The sequence below is a fragment of the Glycine max genome, chromosome 19 (assembly GCF_000004515.6).
Source record: "Glycine max cultivar Williams 82 chromosome 19, Glycine_max_v4.0, whole genome shotgun sequence".
Lineage (NCBI taxonomy): Eukaryota > Viridiplantae > Streptophyta > Magnoliopsida > Fabales > Fabaceae > Glycine > Glycine max.
The window spans coordinates 5,820,855-5,838,573 of NC_038255.2; the positions used below are offsets into that span (position 1 = coordinate 5,820,855).

General features: G+C 34.3%; 2 protein-coding genes across 2 annotated transcripts; both read right to left on the bottom strand.

Moving 5' to 3' along the window:
* Positions 1 to 209: 209 nt before the first annotated feature.
* LOC102668168 (histone acetyltransferase HAC12) lies at positions 210 to 13,365 on the bottom strand. The gene is given in 13 exon segments (XM_041012865.1): positions 210 to 297; positions 395 to 615; positions 805 to 1,194; positions 1,571 to 1,628; positions 2,220 to 2,359; positions 9,769 to 10,075; positions 10,243 to 10,385; positions 10,559 to 10,759; positions 10,872 to 11,000; positions 11,110 to 11,391; positions 11,441 to 11,758; positions 12,397 to 12,499; positions 12,599 to 13,365. Coding segments are annotated over 13 exon segments (3,147 nt in total).
* On the bottom strand, positions 13,315 to 17,557 carry LOC112997679 (uncharacterized). The gene is made up of 5 exons (XM_026127007.2): positions 17,320 to 17,557; positions 15,025 to 15,246; positions 14,780 to 14,879; positions 14,202 to 14,637; positions 13,315 to 14,032 (listed from the first exon to the last, which is right to left on the bottom strand). The coding sequence occupies exons 2-5, from the start codon at positions 15,240 to 15,242 to the stop codon at positions 13,731 to 13,733; spliced, it is 1,056 nt and encodes a 351-aa protein (XP_025982792.1). The 5' UTR covers positions 15,243 to 15,246; positions 17,320 to 17,557; the 3' UTR covers positions 13,315 to 13,730.
* Positions 17,558 to 17,719: the final 162 nt, after the last annotated feature.

The following is a 17,719-nucleotide window of genomic DNA, read 5'->3' on the forward strand; positions in this document are numbered from 1 at the left end:
AACAAGGGATAAAAAAGAAATTGCATTGACTAAAATAAGAGGTTTAAAATACAATTTAAGTCTAATGTTTTGGAAACCTAAAAAAAAATTATGTACAATTCCTTGAAGCTTATAACTTTACAAATTATCAACTAGCTATACACACTAGCTTGTTGCTTCTGATAATCCTGCTCAATATATATGGACAAAGGGTTTCATTGAACAGATTGTTATCTGCTATCTTTCGATTGCAAAACTGCAGCCCTAAGCCGCGATTCAGATTGCGTTGCTATCCATTCTACTTGTTTCTTCAGATCCCTGCAAATTCAATAAAAAATATATCAAGGAATAAATACGTATGCACAATTTGGGAAACAAATTGAATGTAGGTTGTGAAAATGTAAAAGTAACACACATGCAACGGGGTATGCGACATGCTGAGTCTCTGCAATTCTTTGAGTGTAAAGTCAGTCCTTGCCAAACCTTCTTACAAAATTGGCACCCCCCAGAAAATCGAATTTCGCACCTACTGGCATGAGCGAACAGCTTTTTAATTTGACGGCAATGTGGGTAAGTGCATGGTTGAGTTTTGATTGAGTGACACAGAGATGCATGTTCAATAACATCCAGAAGTTGCTGCAACTGCATGACAACAAATTACACAGTAAGGAAGCAAGCAACCATATATATATTATATATATTATGACAAGAACGGAAAATAAAATTATAAAAAACTAAGAAACAAAAAAAGGTGTTATTAACATTTAAAAACAATCTAGAAGACACGAAACATAAAAGTCTGGGAACTAGGTTCATGTTTCATACCATTGCTGAGTTCTGCTGCAATTCTTGATTCCCTGAAGGAGATTGTGCTGGTGAATAAGCTTCATTCAACGTGTGTGCATGGCAATTAGCACCTCTCTCGTTGTAGCATTCAGAACAGACAGTGAATTCAGGGCAATTCTCACATTTCCAGTAGCGCTGGGACACATTGTTTTTAGAGCAAACGCGGCATGTTGTTCCAACAGTCAGAAGAGTAGGATTCTTCACAAGGTAGAGGATCATCATTGAGGAATACTTGGCTCTGCGCAGTGAGTCAAACTGAAACCTGTTCCTTTGGCAAAAGCTCAGAAAGTTGTGTCTGGAATCAAATAACCCATTATCAAGAATGATATCATTCTCCTTGGTATCACCAAGGACGTCATCCATGAGGACCTGGAAAGACACAATTCAAAGATATGTATGTGTTAATTATTTGCTTTTGGCCTGCATTATGTAGCTTCTTTTCTAATACCTTCTTCTTCTATTGTTTCAGTTTTTGACTTAGTTAATAAGTGGTTCCTACACTTTAGGAGCAAGTAGTTTGTTATCCAAGATTGTTTGGTAATACGTTAGTTTTTCTGCTTTACTTGAAATATTATAAATGTACTGTTGCTGATAAATAAAAAAGTATTCCCCACTCCTCATTCAAATCCGTATTTTGATTTTCTGTTTTTCTTTTCTGCCATAAAACCTACAGAATGTTGTTTCAAAAACTCAGTAAGGATGAGAAAATCTCTAGTATGAACTTAGCTTCAAGTTTAGGAGGTACCTGATGAAGTCTATGCCTCTCGCCTTTGGCTGAAATGTGTGAGTGAACAGTATGGCATCTGAAATATTAAATATGAAAAGTAAATGACATAAGCCCTTTTGGTTTCTTAAATATATATCCTGATACCAAACATATAACCAGAAAGAATAGTAGCATGCAACATATATATGGAAAGAGGTAAAAAGAGAAGATAGCATAATCAAATTCAATTGACAAATCCTACAAGGAAATATTAGCGGACACCAGTCTCTAGTTAATACTTAATACCTACAATGGGAAAGAAAGAAGATATAGACAAATGTAGGTATCTTGAATAACATGATTTAAAAAAGGATCTAAAAATTTTAAGTTATACAATAATATTTATATATAAGTCAGTACTTAGGTTTGTACACAATGATAAAATTTTGTGTTTATATGATTAAAACTTAAATAATATATAAATTAGATATTTGTAATTAACATTTGAAATTTTAATAAAATTATTTTTAACTATCGATAATTTCTTAAAGAAAACTATAAAAATTTAATTTAAAATAGAGATAAAAAGTGTAAATCAAAAGAGATAAACAGCACATGTATATAACAAAATACAAGGGATGAGAGGCAAAGAAACAGTTCAAATGTTTGATTTTTAAGTTATCATCACCTTTCACACTCCTGAAATTTCTTGCATTCAGTGCAAAACCATCGCTTCCCATTTGCTATCACTTCATGGCAGTGCATGCAAACATACTGAAATTGAACTACGAGAAAATCTTCCTTGAAAGGTAATATGGTTTGTCCCAGCTGTGTATAGGGTGGTAAAAAGAAAAGGAAGAAAGATCAGTTAACAGCTAATAAATATGAAGGATCAATATCACTTAAGTAACTAAACTCGTGTATATCTCTAAGATATTGCAACATTTCATTCAAATATGAATAAGAGCATATATTGCACAGGATGAGATTCATTTATGTAAATATAAAACACTATAATAAGGAAAAGACAGAGCCCCTCGACTGCAGGTAAATAACATATCAGTCTGGATGGATTCACTAATAAACATTGTGTCATAGAAGAAAAGTTAACAGATTCAAATCTTAAGCAAAAGTAGTAGAATAATGATGGCATAGGTAATTAAAATGTCATATTTCAGTACTAAAGGTATCTTGTTTTAGTAGCTAACTAAAAATAAATAAATATAGTCAGACATGATATCTATCTATATGATTAATAATATATATTAATGAGGAACAACTTTCAGCTTTATGAATCCAAAATTGTTAATCCCCCTTATTACTGCACTGATTTCCTTTAATATAATTAGATCCTTAACTTGAATTCCTCTTTATCTCTACAGTCCAAATATTGGATGGTTCAAGGACCAAATAATAAAACCTACATATAATCTCAAATATTCCACATCTAATTTAATAACCTAGTTCAAACTTCCTTCAGGAAGATTGGCAAACAAGTTAATTAAACCGCCTAAGATGATTCAACTATGTGTTAGAATTAATGTCTCATGTGAGAGGCATATGACTTAGTAGGGACTAATAAATAAATAATTAACAATTAAGGGCTAAATTGTAATTGGGCTTAATAGGAGAAGTTTCTAGATTAACTGCTACTTGATGGGAGTAGTGGTTATAAAAGGGGCTTAATACCCACTAATGTGAAATAAGGTCCCCTTCCTGACCAGAAAGTGCTCTTTTCTCACCCATAGCCATCACGAACGGAGAGAGACATAAAAGAAAGGTCAAAGGAAGTGAAATCCTATTTCTCTCATTTTCAAGGAAATCAAAGTGCACCAGAGAGAAGATCCTATGGAGAAAGGTACACATAATTATCTATTATTCTTTATTGATTGTTTTGTGAGAACCATAAATTTCAAGATCCGGTTGGTTTTCTAAAATTGATAGTCAAGGAAACACTCAAGAATTTTTACATGTGGTATCAGAGCATGTGTTATGAAATTTATGATTCTCCAGGAATGATTTAATTTCTCCCAATTATGCATAAACCCTAATTATGAAATTTAGGGATTTTTAATTTATGTTACATGTATTTTCAATTACATGTTTTGATAACGTGCCTTTCGTGTTAATTATATTTTCCGTTGCAAAGTATGAAATTCTAGATATATAAAATTTCATGAGAAGGAAAGCCATGAAAGTGATAGAATTTTTGGAAATTACATTTTGGGAAAGAAAGCCAAAAGTGACACTTTAATCACGAACTGCAAATTCGTGCCTTTTATTTAAGATCAAAGATGACAATCATATATTATAATAATAATAAAATTGGGCAATTACGTACCACTTTATAGAAAGTTTTAATTCCAATTACGTTTTGGAAAATGCAAATATTATCCTTTTTCAAAAGCTGCACGTAGGTACGTGCTAATTTCAGTTTTGTGAAAAATGTTGCTGCCATGTACGTGCTAATTTCAGTTTTGTGAAAAGTGGTGCTGCTATGTACGTTGGTTTGGATTCCTTTTCGAATTTCTATTTGCAAACCCCTTTCTGCTATTTACAATCCCACTTGCCTATTTTTTTTTTCTCTCAAAAATGATCATTAAACATGATTAAAGGATTGAAAGTTTATGTTCTATAATTAAATTAATGTGAATGTTTTACAATTATTGGTAGCAATAAAATATATGTATATACTATATATTTGCTTGAACGTGTTAGAATGTAAAACACAAATAAATGCAAATATTATTTTATGGCCTAGAATGAAATTAATGGAATGGCTATGAATTGTTAATAGCAATAAGTATGTGCAGGCCATATATATTTGGTTGGAATTAAATGTATGTTAAATTTGTTAGTCACCAAAGTGACCAAATTTATAAGGTTATTTAATTCCAAATTAATAATTATTTCAATTACTCATAGAATAATGTATGCTAAATTATATGATTGTTGGCTTATGGGTAATTGAAATTCATTGTTATAAGGAATTTATGGATCGCCCAAAGGTTGATTAGTTGTTCTTATAATTAATGAATATTATTGTAGGCGATTTGTGTGTATCATTAGTTTATTGATATACCCAAAGGAAATAGATACTACTAATTGGTGCATATTTAATTGTCAAATAATGTTAAAATTTTATTAGCATCATCATGTTTGTATGTTGTGTGTTGGTGTGTCACCCAAAGGAGAACATCAATATACATTGATTTTTATCTGAGTAATTTATATGTATGACTTGTGTTTCATGTACCAAAATGCTTATGTGAAGTTTTATTATGCAGTACCTGTTCCCAACTTATTGAATTCTCATGTATCATCTGTACCAATTTTTAATGGGCTTAACTTCTCTGATTGGAATGAGCAAGTCCAATTTCATCTCGGTGTTTTGGATCTTGACCTTGCTATATTGGAAGAGAAGCCTGCTACTATTACTGATGCTAGTAGCAATGAACAGAAAGCTCATTATAAAGCTTGGGAAAGATCTAACAGACTCAGCCTAATGTTCATGAGAATGACTGTTGCAGACAGTATTAAGACAGCTCTCCCTAAAACCGATAGTGCTAAAGAGTTTATGGGGTTAGTGGGAGAGCGCTCTCAAACAGCTGATAAGTCTCTTGCTGGGACATTAATGAGTACACTAACCACCATGAAGTTTGATGGTTCACGTACTATGCATGAACATGTCATTGAGATGACAAACATTGCAGCAAGACTTAAGACCTTGGGAATGGCTGTGAATGAGAACTTCCTTGTTCAGTTTATTCTAAACTCATTACCGTCTGAGTATGGCCCGTTTCAAATGAGCTATAATACCATGAAAGATAAATGGAATGTGCATGAATTGCACAGTATGTTAGTTCAGGAAGAAACGAGGCTTAAGAATCAAGGAAGTCACTCAATCCATTATGTAAGCCACCGAGGGAATCAAGGAGCTGGAAAAAAATTTGTAAAGAAACATGATAAAGGCAAAGGACCATTAAAGATCAAGGACGGTCCTGTGCAAATCCAGAAGAAAGCATCAAAGAACAATAATTGTCATTTTTGTGGAAAATCTGGACACTTCCAGAAAGATTGCCCAAAGCGTAAGTCTTGGTTCGAAAAGAAAGGTGAGCTCAATGCTCTTGTATGTTTTGAATCAAACTTAACTGAAGTTCCCCATAATACATGGTGGATTGATTCTGGATGTACAACTCATGTTTCTAATACTATGCAGGGATTCCTTACAATCCAGACCATAAGCCCAAATGAGAAGTTTGTTTTCATGGGGAATAGAGTGAAAGCTCCAGTGGAAGCGGTCGGGACTTATCGTTTAAAACTCGACACTGGACATCATTTAGATTTACTGGAAACTCTTTATGTACCTAGTTTATCTAGGAATTTGGTTTCATTATCTAAACTTGATATTACTGGATACTCTTTTAATTTTGGTAATGGATGTTTCAGTTTATTTAAGTATAATCATCTCATTGGTACTGGTGTTCTTTGTGATGGTTTATATAAATTGAAATTGGATGGTTTGTATGTTGAAACCGTTTTGACTCTGCATCATAATGTTGGCACTAAACGTAGTTTAGTGAATGAACGATTTGCTTTCTTGTGGCATAAACATTTAGGTCACATTTCTAGAGAGAGGATAGAAAGATTAATAAAGAATGAAATTCTTCCTGATCTAGATTTTACGGATCTAAATATTTGTGTGGATTGTATCAAGGGAAAACAAACAAAACACACAAAGAAAGGAGCCACAAGAAGCACTCAGCTTCTTGAAATTGTGCATACAGATATTTGTGGACCTTTTGATGTTAGTTCTTTCGGAAGGGAAAGATACTTTATCACCTTTATTGATGATTATTCACGTTATGGTTATGTCTACTTACTGCATGAGAAATCTCAGGCAGTGAATGCTTTGGAAATTTACTTGAATGAAGTAGAAAGACAATTAGACAGAAAGGTGAAAATTATTAGATCTGATCAAGGTGGTGAGTATTACGGAAGATATGATGAAACTGGGCAACATCCAGGTCCATTTGCTAAGCTCCTTCAGAAACGAGGCATTTGTGCGCAATACACAATGTCTGGTACGCCGCAACAAAATGGTGTATCAGAAAGGCGTAACAGAACTTTAATGGATATGGTTAGGAGTATGTTAATCAATTCAACCTTGCCCGTATCTTTGTGGATGTATGCTTTGAAAACTGCCATGTATTTGTTAAATAGGGTTCCTAGTAAGGCAGTTCCAAAGACACCTTTTGAACTGTGGACAAATAGGACACCTAGTATGAGGCACCTGCACGTTTGGGGTTGCCAGGCAGAAATAAGAATTTACAATCCGCAAGAAAGAAAATTGGATGCAAGAACAATCAGTGGATATTTCATTGGTTATCCAGAAAAGTCAAAGGGGTATATGTTTTATTGTCCTAATCATAGTACGAGAATTGTCGAAACTGGAAATGCAAGGTTCATTAAAAACGGTGAAATCAGTGGGAGTACAGTTCCACGATAAGTGGAAATTAAAGAAGTTAGAGTGCAAGTCCCTTTAGCTTTTGCCTCTAGCAGTAAGGTGATTACTACTTCAGTTACTGCTACAAACAGTAATGAAGAAGTACAACACAATGATGAGCCCATGATACATAATGAACCCATTATGGAAGAACCACAGGAAGTAGCATTAAGGAAGTCTCAAAGAGAAAGAAGACCAGCTATTTCGAATGACTATGTGGTATACTTACATGAAACAGAAACAAACTTAAGCATTAATGATAATGATCCAGTTTCATTTTCACAAGCTATAAGTTGTGATAATTCTGAGAAGTGGTTAAATGCCATGAAAGAAGAGATAGATTCCATGGAACATAATGATGTTTGGGACCTTGTAGAATTATCAAAGGGTTGTAAGAGAGTTGGTTGTAAGTGGGTCTTCAAGACTAAACGTGACTCTCATGGCAACCTTGAACGTTACAAGGCTAGACTTGTTGCTAAGGGATTTACTCAGAAAGATGGCATTGATTATAAAGAGACGTTTTCACCAGTCTCACAAAAGGATTCTTTCAGGATTATCATGGCATTAGTAGCCCATTATGACTTGGAGCTACATCAGATGGATGTGAAAACTGCCTTTTTGAATGGAGATTTAGAGGAGGATGTTTATATGGACCAACCAATGGGATTCTCAGTTGAAGGGAAGGAACACATGGTGTGCAAATTAAAGAAATCAATATACGGTCTTAAGCAAGCTTCCCGCCAATGGTATTTGAAATTTAATGATACCATTGTTTCCTTTGGATTTAAGGAAAACACTGTTGATCGGTGTGTATATCTGAAGGTCAGTGGGAGTAAGGTTATGTTTCTAGTCCTGTATGTTGATGATATATTGCTTGCAACTAATGATCTTGGTCTTCTTCATGAGACTAAGAAGTTTCTTTCTAGTAACTTTGAAATGAAGGATATGGGTGAGGCAAGCTATGTGATAGGGATAGAAATATTCCGAAATAGATCACAAGGATTGTTAGGCTTGTCTCAAAAGGCATATATCAATAAAGTACTAGAGAGATTTAGGATGGAAAAGTGCTCAGCATCTCCCGTTCCAATTCAGAAAGGAGACAAATTTAGTCTCGCACAATGTCCTAAAAATGATCTGGAACGGAAGCAAATGGAAGCAATTCCGTATGCATCAGTTGTTGGGAGTATTATGTATGCTCAGACTTGCACTCGACCAGATATAAGCTTTGCAACCGGAATGTTGGGAAGATATCAAAGTAATCCAGGAATGGAACATTGGAAAGCTACAAAGAAAGTTCTGAGATACTTACAGGGAACAAAAGACCACATGCTTACATATAAAAGGTCTAATCACCTAGAGGTGATTGGATATTCAGACTCAGACTTTGCTGGATGTGTGGATACAAGAAAATCCACTCTTGGCTTTGTATTTCTCTTAGCCGGAGGAGCAATATCATGGAAGAGTGCAAAACAATCAGTTGTTGCTGCATCCACCATGGAAGCTGAATTTGTAGCATGTTTTGAGGCTACAGTTCAGGCTAATTGGCTGCGGAACTTTATTTCAGGGCTTGGAATTGTCGACAGTATTGCTAGGCCGCTGAAAATGTATTGTGATAACTCCGCAGCAGTATTCTTTTCTAAGAACGACAAGTACTCTACGGGTGCTAAGCATATGGAATTGAAGTACTTTGCCGTGAAAGAAGAAGTTCAGAAACAAAGAGTGTCAATAGAACATATTAACACAAAGCTTATGATAGCTGACCCTTTGACAAAGGGATTACCGCCCAAGACATTTATAGAACATGTTGAAAGTATGGGCATTATTGTTATTGATGATCATTAAGTGTAATTTACCTTATGTAATTTTGCTGACACTCTGAGCTCAATTATGATATGTTTCTGATTATCTGTTCTCTATGTTTGCATGCATGTTTGTGTTAAAGTAATGTTAACAGGTTTTGTCTTGAATGAAGACATTATGTTGGACCAATTATGTACTCCTAACTAATGGTCATATTAAGGAGAAGACTAATTTGTAGTACATGGAAGGGACTATGTCGATTAGATGATGTACAACCGCCATGACTCGAATTGGTTCCTATTCTTAATCATGAAATTATGATGTACCCAATGTGTAAAACAATTTAGTCAATTTTTAATGCGCATTATGTTAGTTAATCTATTTATTTATTTAGTCCATAATGTTTATTAATGTCACATTAGCCAAGTGGGAGAATGTTAGAATTAATGTCTCATGTGAGAGGCATATGACTTAGTAGGGACTAATAAATAAATAATTAACAATTAAGGGCTAAATTGTAATTGGGCTTAATAGGAGAAGTTTCTAGATTTACTGCTACTTGATGGGAGTAGTGGTTATAAAAGGGGCTTAATACTCACTAATGTGAAATAAGGTCCCCTTCCTGACCAGAAAGTGCTCTTTTCTCACCCATAGCCATCACGAACGGAGAGAGACATAAAAGAAAGGCCAAAGGAAGTGAAATCCTATTTCTCTCATTTTCAAGGAAATCAAAGTGCACCAGAGAGAAGATCCTATGGAGAAAGGTACACATAATTATCTATTATTCTTTATTGATTGTTTTGTGAGAACCATAAATTTCAAGATCCGGTTAGTTTTCTATAATTGATAGTCAAGGAAACACTCAAGAATTTTTACACTATGAAGAGCCAATATAAAAAATAGATGAAGGTGAGAGACAAGGTAGACATACTTTATGCATCACTAGAATGTCTTTGGCAGTTCCTTCAGAAGGAGGATTTACATGTCCCATGGACTTTAAACATCTTTTGGATACTACTTTATCGAAGATCATTTTATAATCTCCTCCACACTCTTGTTCAATGTCCCTGGCTTTATCCATAGCAGCACCAGACCAGAAGCCCCCATCAAAGTAAGGCAAACGAGCAGTTGTTACCTTGGAGTCACAACTTCCAGTAGTAACAAAGAAATGATCATGTAAGTTAGTTGAACCAACAACGATATTTTCTTCGGCAGCCTTTCTTAGCATCGAATGATACCTGCATAAATTAAACAAGCAATGTGTATATATAAATACACAATAGTTACATGGCATTGCTAATTTTCCAATGCAAGGATGACAAAAAAAAATGGCTAATGAAATGTATACAGAAGCACATGAAAACTCAACACACACACACACACGTAAGGAGAAAGAAAGACAGACCAGTGCCGTAGTTTATCTTTCTTGGGAGTTTTTTGGGTGTCAGGATGACAATATAGTAAATAATCTTCTCCCTTCATAGGTGGACAGGCCCATATATAGCAAGTTGCGAAACCTCGTTTCTTGCAAAAATCAAGATATCCAATCTGAGGATTAGAAAAAGAAAAACATGAATAGTGAATAGAAGAAATGGAAAGGTTTTAACTTCAACTGCTTACTGTGTCGGTTAATTGATATAATAAAGGAACCTTAGTGGGAATACGTTCTTACAGAAACAGAAAGCAAGTACTAATAATTAGCAACAGGAATTATAACATACCAATATCTCATGGTAAACGATGGTACGAAGAGCTTCTCCACTTTTAGTCACTCTTTTAGGCCTAAAATACTTGACAGAATCGAGATATGAAATGTACACAGAACGCTGATTAGGATAGCCACATTCTGAGCCAAACTCCTGAACATACATTGCGAAAAGGCATACATCCACTCCTTCAATCTTCTGAAACAGAAGAATAACCTGAAACAGAAGGAACTTCTGTAACTTCTGAATAATACATTATGCCAGAGGTATCACCGGAGAGATATTTACTCCAAAAAAAGTATATCTATTCATTAACCTCTGGACTTACTTTTAATGTATAAGGAAATTCAGAAGGGTAATTCTCCTCCTCAAAGATGTCCAGAAACTATTTCTTCACTTTCAATTGTTTGTCAACGGATAACACAACTCTAACAGAAAGACTTTCTGCTTCGAAAACCTAACAATTTGGAGTCACAGAAGGCAAATCAGATAATATGAACTTTTTGCACATGCATGCTGATGCTCAAACATAGGTATTCAACATCTTTATAATTGAACAGTCTTACCTCATCAAGATTCTTATACCCTGCTTTTGCCCAATCTTCATTCTCTTGCCAGAGACGCTTAAAAAGTCTGCTCTCTATGTGGTCGCTAAGCATGGTTCTCGGCAAGTCATTAGCACTAAACATAGCCGCTGTCTTCGGTAAGGGTACATGCATTCCATTTCCAATTTCCTTTAAGCGGCATATAGGACATGTATACTCAGCTCTGTAGTCCAAATCTCTTTTATCGTTGTAGAGTGCACATATTTGATGCTGCCAACATTTGCATTTATTGCATTCAACCCACTAGAAGAAACAATAGCCATAAAAAGTGAGTTCAAAGTTCTCCATATACAGGTGAGTTATACTAGTACAGAGAGATTAAACTTATCGATTCTTCAAATTCTCTATTATTTGTCTTTTTATCAAGATCTGTCTTAGAAACAGATGTTCCATTGAATGTGATGTTCCCACCTCGAGAAGTCCTAAAGCAAACACTGCAAAAGCAATGTTGTGTATCATCTTCTTCTCTTCTATAGTAATAGCATGTGTTTCGCTTGATGCGGATGCCACAACAAAAGCAATAGATTGGCACGGGGGCAAAAGAAAGTGTTCCCATTTCACATAATTGGCATGTGTAAACATCACTTCCTGATTCTTCAACCATTGTACTCTGTTAAAAGAAGCATCAGCTTGCATATGCTTGGAAAAACTCAAACCGAAACATACAAAATATAGAAATTCACATGGTACTTCAAAAATACGTCCTTGACATATTTAAATCTAGCATAAAATATGTTTTTAAGCCCAAGAAAAATTATCAAACTTGATTTTAGTTCTCTAGATTTATTTTTTTTGGTTTTGATCTTCATAAATTTTAAATTTTCTTAAGATTGTCTCTATCACCATTTTATGATGAGATGACATTCATCTAATCTAACCCTGCATCATATGCTCCCTCAAAACGGTGACAGGGACTATTTTTAAAATTTATGGGGCCAAAATCAAAAAATAAAAACACAAACTTAAGGACCAAAACTAAATTTAAAAATATTTACAACTCCTTCAATTCCTTCACAAGTCTTAATTATTTGATTATTTCATTTAATATAAATGTTTCATAAACTTGGATATAACTAATAATTTTGTTTCACAAGACTTGTGATTGAGTTGTTCTTTTATCTATTTTCAGTTTAAAATTTGAAAAAATAAATCAAAATCATGCAAATAAAGATTTGTATGCTAAAGATACTAATAAGAGTATTGAAACATATCAAGGTAATGGAAAACAGTGGAAGATGGTGTGTTGACCTGATTAAATTGCTTTCTCAGACTTGTAATATGTTCCTTTATTTGATTACTTGTGAAAAAATCAATTAAGGAAACAGTATTAACTGTTGTATTTGGGGACATCCTTTCTATCTTTGGATCAACATTTATTCCATGCTGGATGAACTCGATTCTGTCTTGTATGTCTTCTTTATCTACAATATTAACTATTGGATTTTGGGACTTCTTTTCCTTCTCTTCATCAAATTTTGGCTCAATAACTTCTTTTGTGGCATTTATCCCGTCCTGGTTGAACCCAGTTCTGGCTTGTATGCCCTCCATATGTACAATAACTATGGGATTTAGAGACACCATTTCCATCTCTTGATTAGCTTTTGGCTCAATGATTTCTTTTATAGCATTTATCCCATCATGGTTCAACTCGATTTTGTCTTCTATGTCCTCCATATATGTAGTATTAAGTGTTGGATTTGGGGACTTCCTTTCCATTTCTTCATCGACTTTTGGCTCAATGACTTCTTTTGTAGCATTTATCTCATCTTGGTTCAACCCAATTTTGCCTTGTATGTCCTTCATATCTGCAGTATTAGCTGTTGGATTTGATGACATCTCCATCTCTTGATCAACTTTTGGCTCGATGGTAGCATTCATCCCATCTTGGTTGAACCCGATTCTGCCATGTATGCCTTCTACATCTACAGGCATTGACTCTTTGCAGATAAGATGTATATTGGAATGTAAAGAAAGAGATATATGATCAGCTTTGCACTCCATACTTTCACAAAAAAAAGAAGATTCTGGTTGTTGCGACAATTCTGAAAGGGCTTCAGAAGAACAAAGGTGAACCATTTCCTGAGTCGACCGATCCAAACATGCATTATTAATTAAAGGGACACCAAAAGCGGGATCCATTTTTCTTCTTTTTGCAGGTGGTAGCACGACTTCAGTATTTCCAGAAGGAGCGTCATTTTTTCTTTCAACAGAACCCATAATATCAGGAAATTTCAAATGACCCCCAAGAATATCAATGCCACGCAATTTCCAGGAGTAACATGTATGACAACCATCGTCTTTACAATCATCAAAATGCAATAACAACTTGATATACCATCCACAATTACATGTTCCTTTAAGACAAACTGTTGAATGCAGATATTTCATAACATTGCCCCGTGAAATATTATTAAAATTCTTCAAATAAAGATATTCAAGCATGATCCTCTGTTCAACTGAAACTTTGGAACTACTGCATGAATTCATATTATCAGATCCATCTAAACCAAAAATATATGTTGAGCTCCCTAAAGTGAACTGTTGATCCCCGTTGAAACTTCTTCTTAAAAGTTGTGGTTGCTTCAATGCTTTCTGCCCCAACATTTGACCCCTTGATTGGAGAGTGCATTAGGCTGGGCCATATAAGTTTTACCAGGAAGTCCATATGGCTGCATACAAAGTTTTAAATTCTGCTGAAAATCTCGCTTCCGGTGTTGATGCTGCCTAATATCTCCAAGGCTTCTCGGGACAGGAGGAAGATCGGAAACTTTTGACAATCCCCTCAAGGCATCTTGAGGGGTCATCAAATTTGGAGATTCAGATTGGACAAATTTTCCCATTGTAGTCCTAAAACAATCTCCATACTTCAGCAGAAGTGTCTTCCCTGCATAAGCAATCAAACAAATGGTAAGCAATACATTATATATAATAACAATAGTACTAGCAAAAGAATAAAGGGGGAAAAAAATAAAAACATGGTTGTAGAAACAAAAATAATAAGTGCACACGTATGGATTGAAACTTAAGAAACCACATGACTCATATAAACATACAATCGTCTGCCTGTCGCTGAGGAAAATAGGAACTGACTGACTTGGAGCAAGCTTTCGGATTGCTTCTCCCACCAGAAACAAAAGAGTTAGGAAGCACATCCAAATCAGTGCATGTAGCGATTGATGGAAGGTTATCAGGTGAAAAAATCGGTTGGGGAACAAAAGAAGAATAAGACAACCCTCCATTTAGGAAGCCATTTTTATTATCTACAGCCACTGCACAATAATCGGTTGCATTGTTGATAGGACCAGCCACATTCTGAAAAGAAGGTTCCAGTACGCTTCCATTAGACCTAGCTTGCAATAACCCAGAAGAGGGCACCATCTGGGATGTGCAAGCAATAGAGCTATTTACTTGGCTGCATTTCGGGGCATTCAACTTCTTGAGTTGTGCATCCAATCGCTGCATAATTGTCTGCCGATTGATATACTCATCCTGCCAAATATGCAGAAATAAAAATCATCAATAAATACCAGGATGCTTAATTAAGATTTAGGCACAATTTACATTTGATCTTCTCATTATCTTGTTAACAAATGAAAATCTCACATGCTAGGACACAGTTCCAAAAACAAACCTGTGAAGCAGCCTCCACAAATAGCCGATTTTCCAGAAAGTTTGCCAAAACATAGGCCTGTCCTTGCTTATTAGGATGTCGAGAATGCAATATTGTAGAACTAAAGTAAAATTTAGTTAGTCTCAACTCCATGACAATCTTGTCGTGAAGCAAATGCCACCACTAATAATGTCAGCATCTTTGTATCATATAGAGGGATAAAAGTTACACAAGTTCAAGTTAATGTGAAAATTTAAATCACTTACATATCAATTTTTATCAAGTTCCTATATCGACTAATTCCAGGATCTTTTCGCCAGTCAAAGAAGAACCTTGCTTGATTCCTTATATAATTTTGATGTCTTAAATCAAAATCTCTCTGCAGAGGATGGTTTGGGACAAATGATGAAGAACTTCCTGGCGTTTGTTTGCAGCTATTCTCGAGATTAGAACCTTTGGCATGCATCTTGTTTATCCAAAACATTTTTCTTCAGGTATAAGTCACTAAAAATTATTAGTGACCGTTTAAAATGCAATCAATATTTTTTATATGATATCTTAACTTGGAAGACATAAAACAAGATTATCATATATTTAGACATTCATGATCAAGTTTATACACATACAAACACCAATGCGGATAGCAATTAAAATAGTCTAAAAATCATAATTTAACAAAGAAGGCATCCATCAAATAGCATGACAACCAAACAAACACAATTGAATTATCAAATGTAAAAGAAAAATAGAAAGAAAAGCTAATGATTCAGCACATGGTAAAATCTAAGATGACTACCTAATCTATCTGGCCACCCTTCAAGAATCCAACAATGGAAATCATTTAATCACCCTTTAGGAGCATAAATATTATTATTAGCATTTAAAGAAGAAGAAAATTGTTTATGGTTCCAAACTCTTCTTATAGATGATAAGTAGTAGTATTGTCTCATACAGGTAGACAAAAAAGAAGCTTGTTACTAAGATTCCAACAAGTATATATGGAGAAAAAAATACATTGACAGACATAATATGTCAACAAAGAGTCATGCAGTAGAATCTAAGGAGCATGGATATAACAATTGGGTAACATCTATGATGAAAACATCAAAGATACATATTAAACATGTGAAGTGGGATTTAACGACAGAAATTTATATATATCTATATTGAACAAAATTCAAGCATTTCTTTCAAGGTTATGAACACTTTTTTGTAAATTTCAAATACAAGACAAATGATATCATATATATTAATATTATCATATATATTAATATTACATCGTTAAATCATATAGATCAAATTTAATATATTACAAGCAAATGATGTTCAATTGACGGAGCCATTAGCCTTTTGTGGTTATGTTACATATTTTATACGTATATCTGTAAATAATAATATATAAAAACAGCTAAGGGTCTATCAAACAATGCTATCTAAATCAAGCCAGAGTTTTAACATTAACTCACGCAGTCAATTAAAATGACAGATAGATTTCACGTAGTTTTGCTATTAATTACAAGTCATAGATCACAGCATCCGCTTCACTTTCAATAAAATACTAGTATTTTTTTAATGTTCAAAATCAATTCTACTACTCAAAATCATGGGGTACCATTTGAAAAAGTAGAAGAAATTATTTGTTACTTCTGTCATGAAAAAATAATTGATTATTTCTTAATTCTAATCCGAACACATTGAAATACTCATTTTTACCTGTTTACAGTGTCTCTATGTATTTTATTTTTACTAAAGATAACTGTATTGTAGTTTTACACAACACATCAAAGAAATTTAATTTTAACCTAAAACTGTTGTGTACAATGTCATTCACCAGGTCATCCTAGCCCCAACTCAACGTGTACGATTTCACAAGTTTTTTGTTTTGGTGGCCCCAATGTCACACGTTGATAATAGAAGAGGTCTTACTCAAATTTCACCACGAAAAGAAAAAAAAAAAAAACCAGCTTAAACCTAGGTTATCCAATGTCACACGTTGCATCACAAAAAAAAAAAAAAAAAAACTTTTAATAGCACGTGAACTTTAAAACGCACTAAACTAACACCTCCACCCCCAATGCCCAATGAATACTAACAATCAATTACAGAACCATAAGAAACCTATCTAATTCCAGTGTACTAATTTAATTAATTAACAACTCCCTCTTTCTCTTTCCCCAGTCGTTTTCCCCCAATTAAAAAAAAAACCTAGATCCTGCAACCAACAAAGAATTACATTCCATTAACAACATTCACTCACTCAACGCAGAAAAAAGAAATCGCTTAATTACGTTTCAAGAAAATTAGGTTTCAAGCCTCAAAAAGATTTTCTTTATGAAAAAAAAAAACTCAAAAGATCTTCTTCATAAAAAAATCTTAAAAATCAAGAATAAACCCTCATCGTTTTGGTTTAATTAAATCCGAAGCCGAATCCAAGAATAAACCCGCCGCCGAAACAAGAAATAAGAATTGCAGTACAAGAAATAAGAATAAAGAAATAAATAAAAAAACAATAAACCCTAACAGTAACAGAGAGAGAAAGAGAAAGAAAGACAGAGAAAAACCTGATTGCGAGAGAGTCAGTGAAGGTCGCTTTTGTGCGACTTTTTCTGTGTCTGCGAGAGTCGCTGTCTCGGGTTACGGAACAAAAAGGGTTTTGTGTTTTGTGGGGTAATGTGTCTCCCCAAATAATAAAAGACACGAAATTAGGGTGTGAATGAAGGAAGGAATGCACGGAACGCTAGTGAGTGAGAGAGGATGAGGTAGGGAGGCTATATAAAGCAAAGTTTGGCATTCCCACCTCCGTTCACATGGGACCACAAATTGGAGGGAAACAAACGCGGCTGTGAAATTTTTTTGTTTGTTTTTTAAATTTTAAAATATTTCATTAATTAGTTATATTTTTATTAAGTAACTAGTTAATTAATCATCTTTTTAGACTAACATAAATGGTATGTTTGGTGG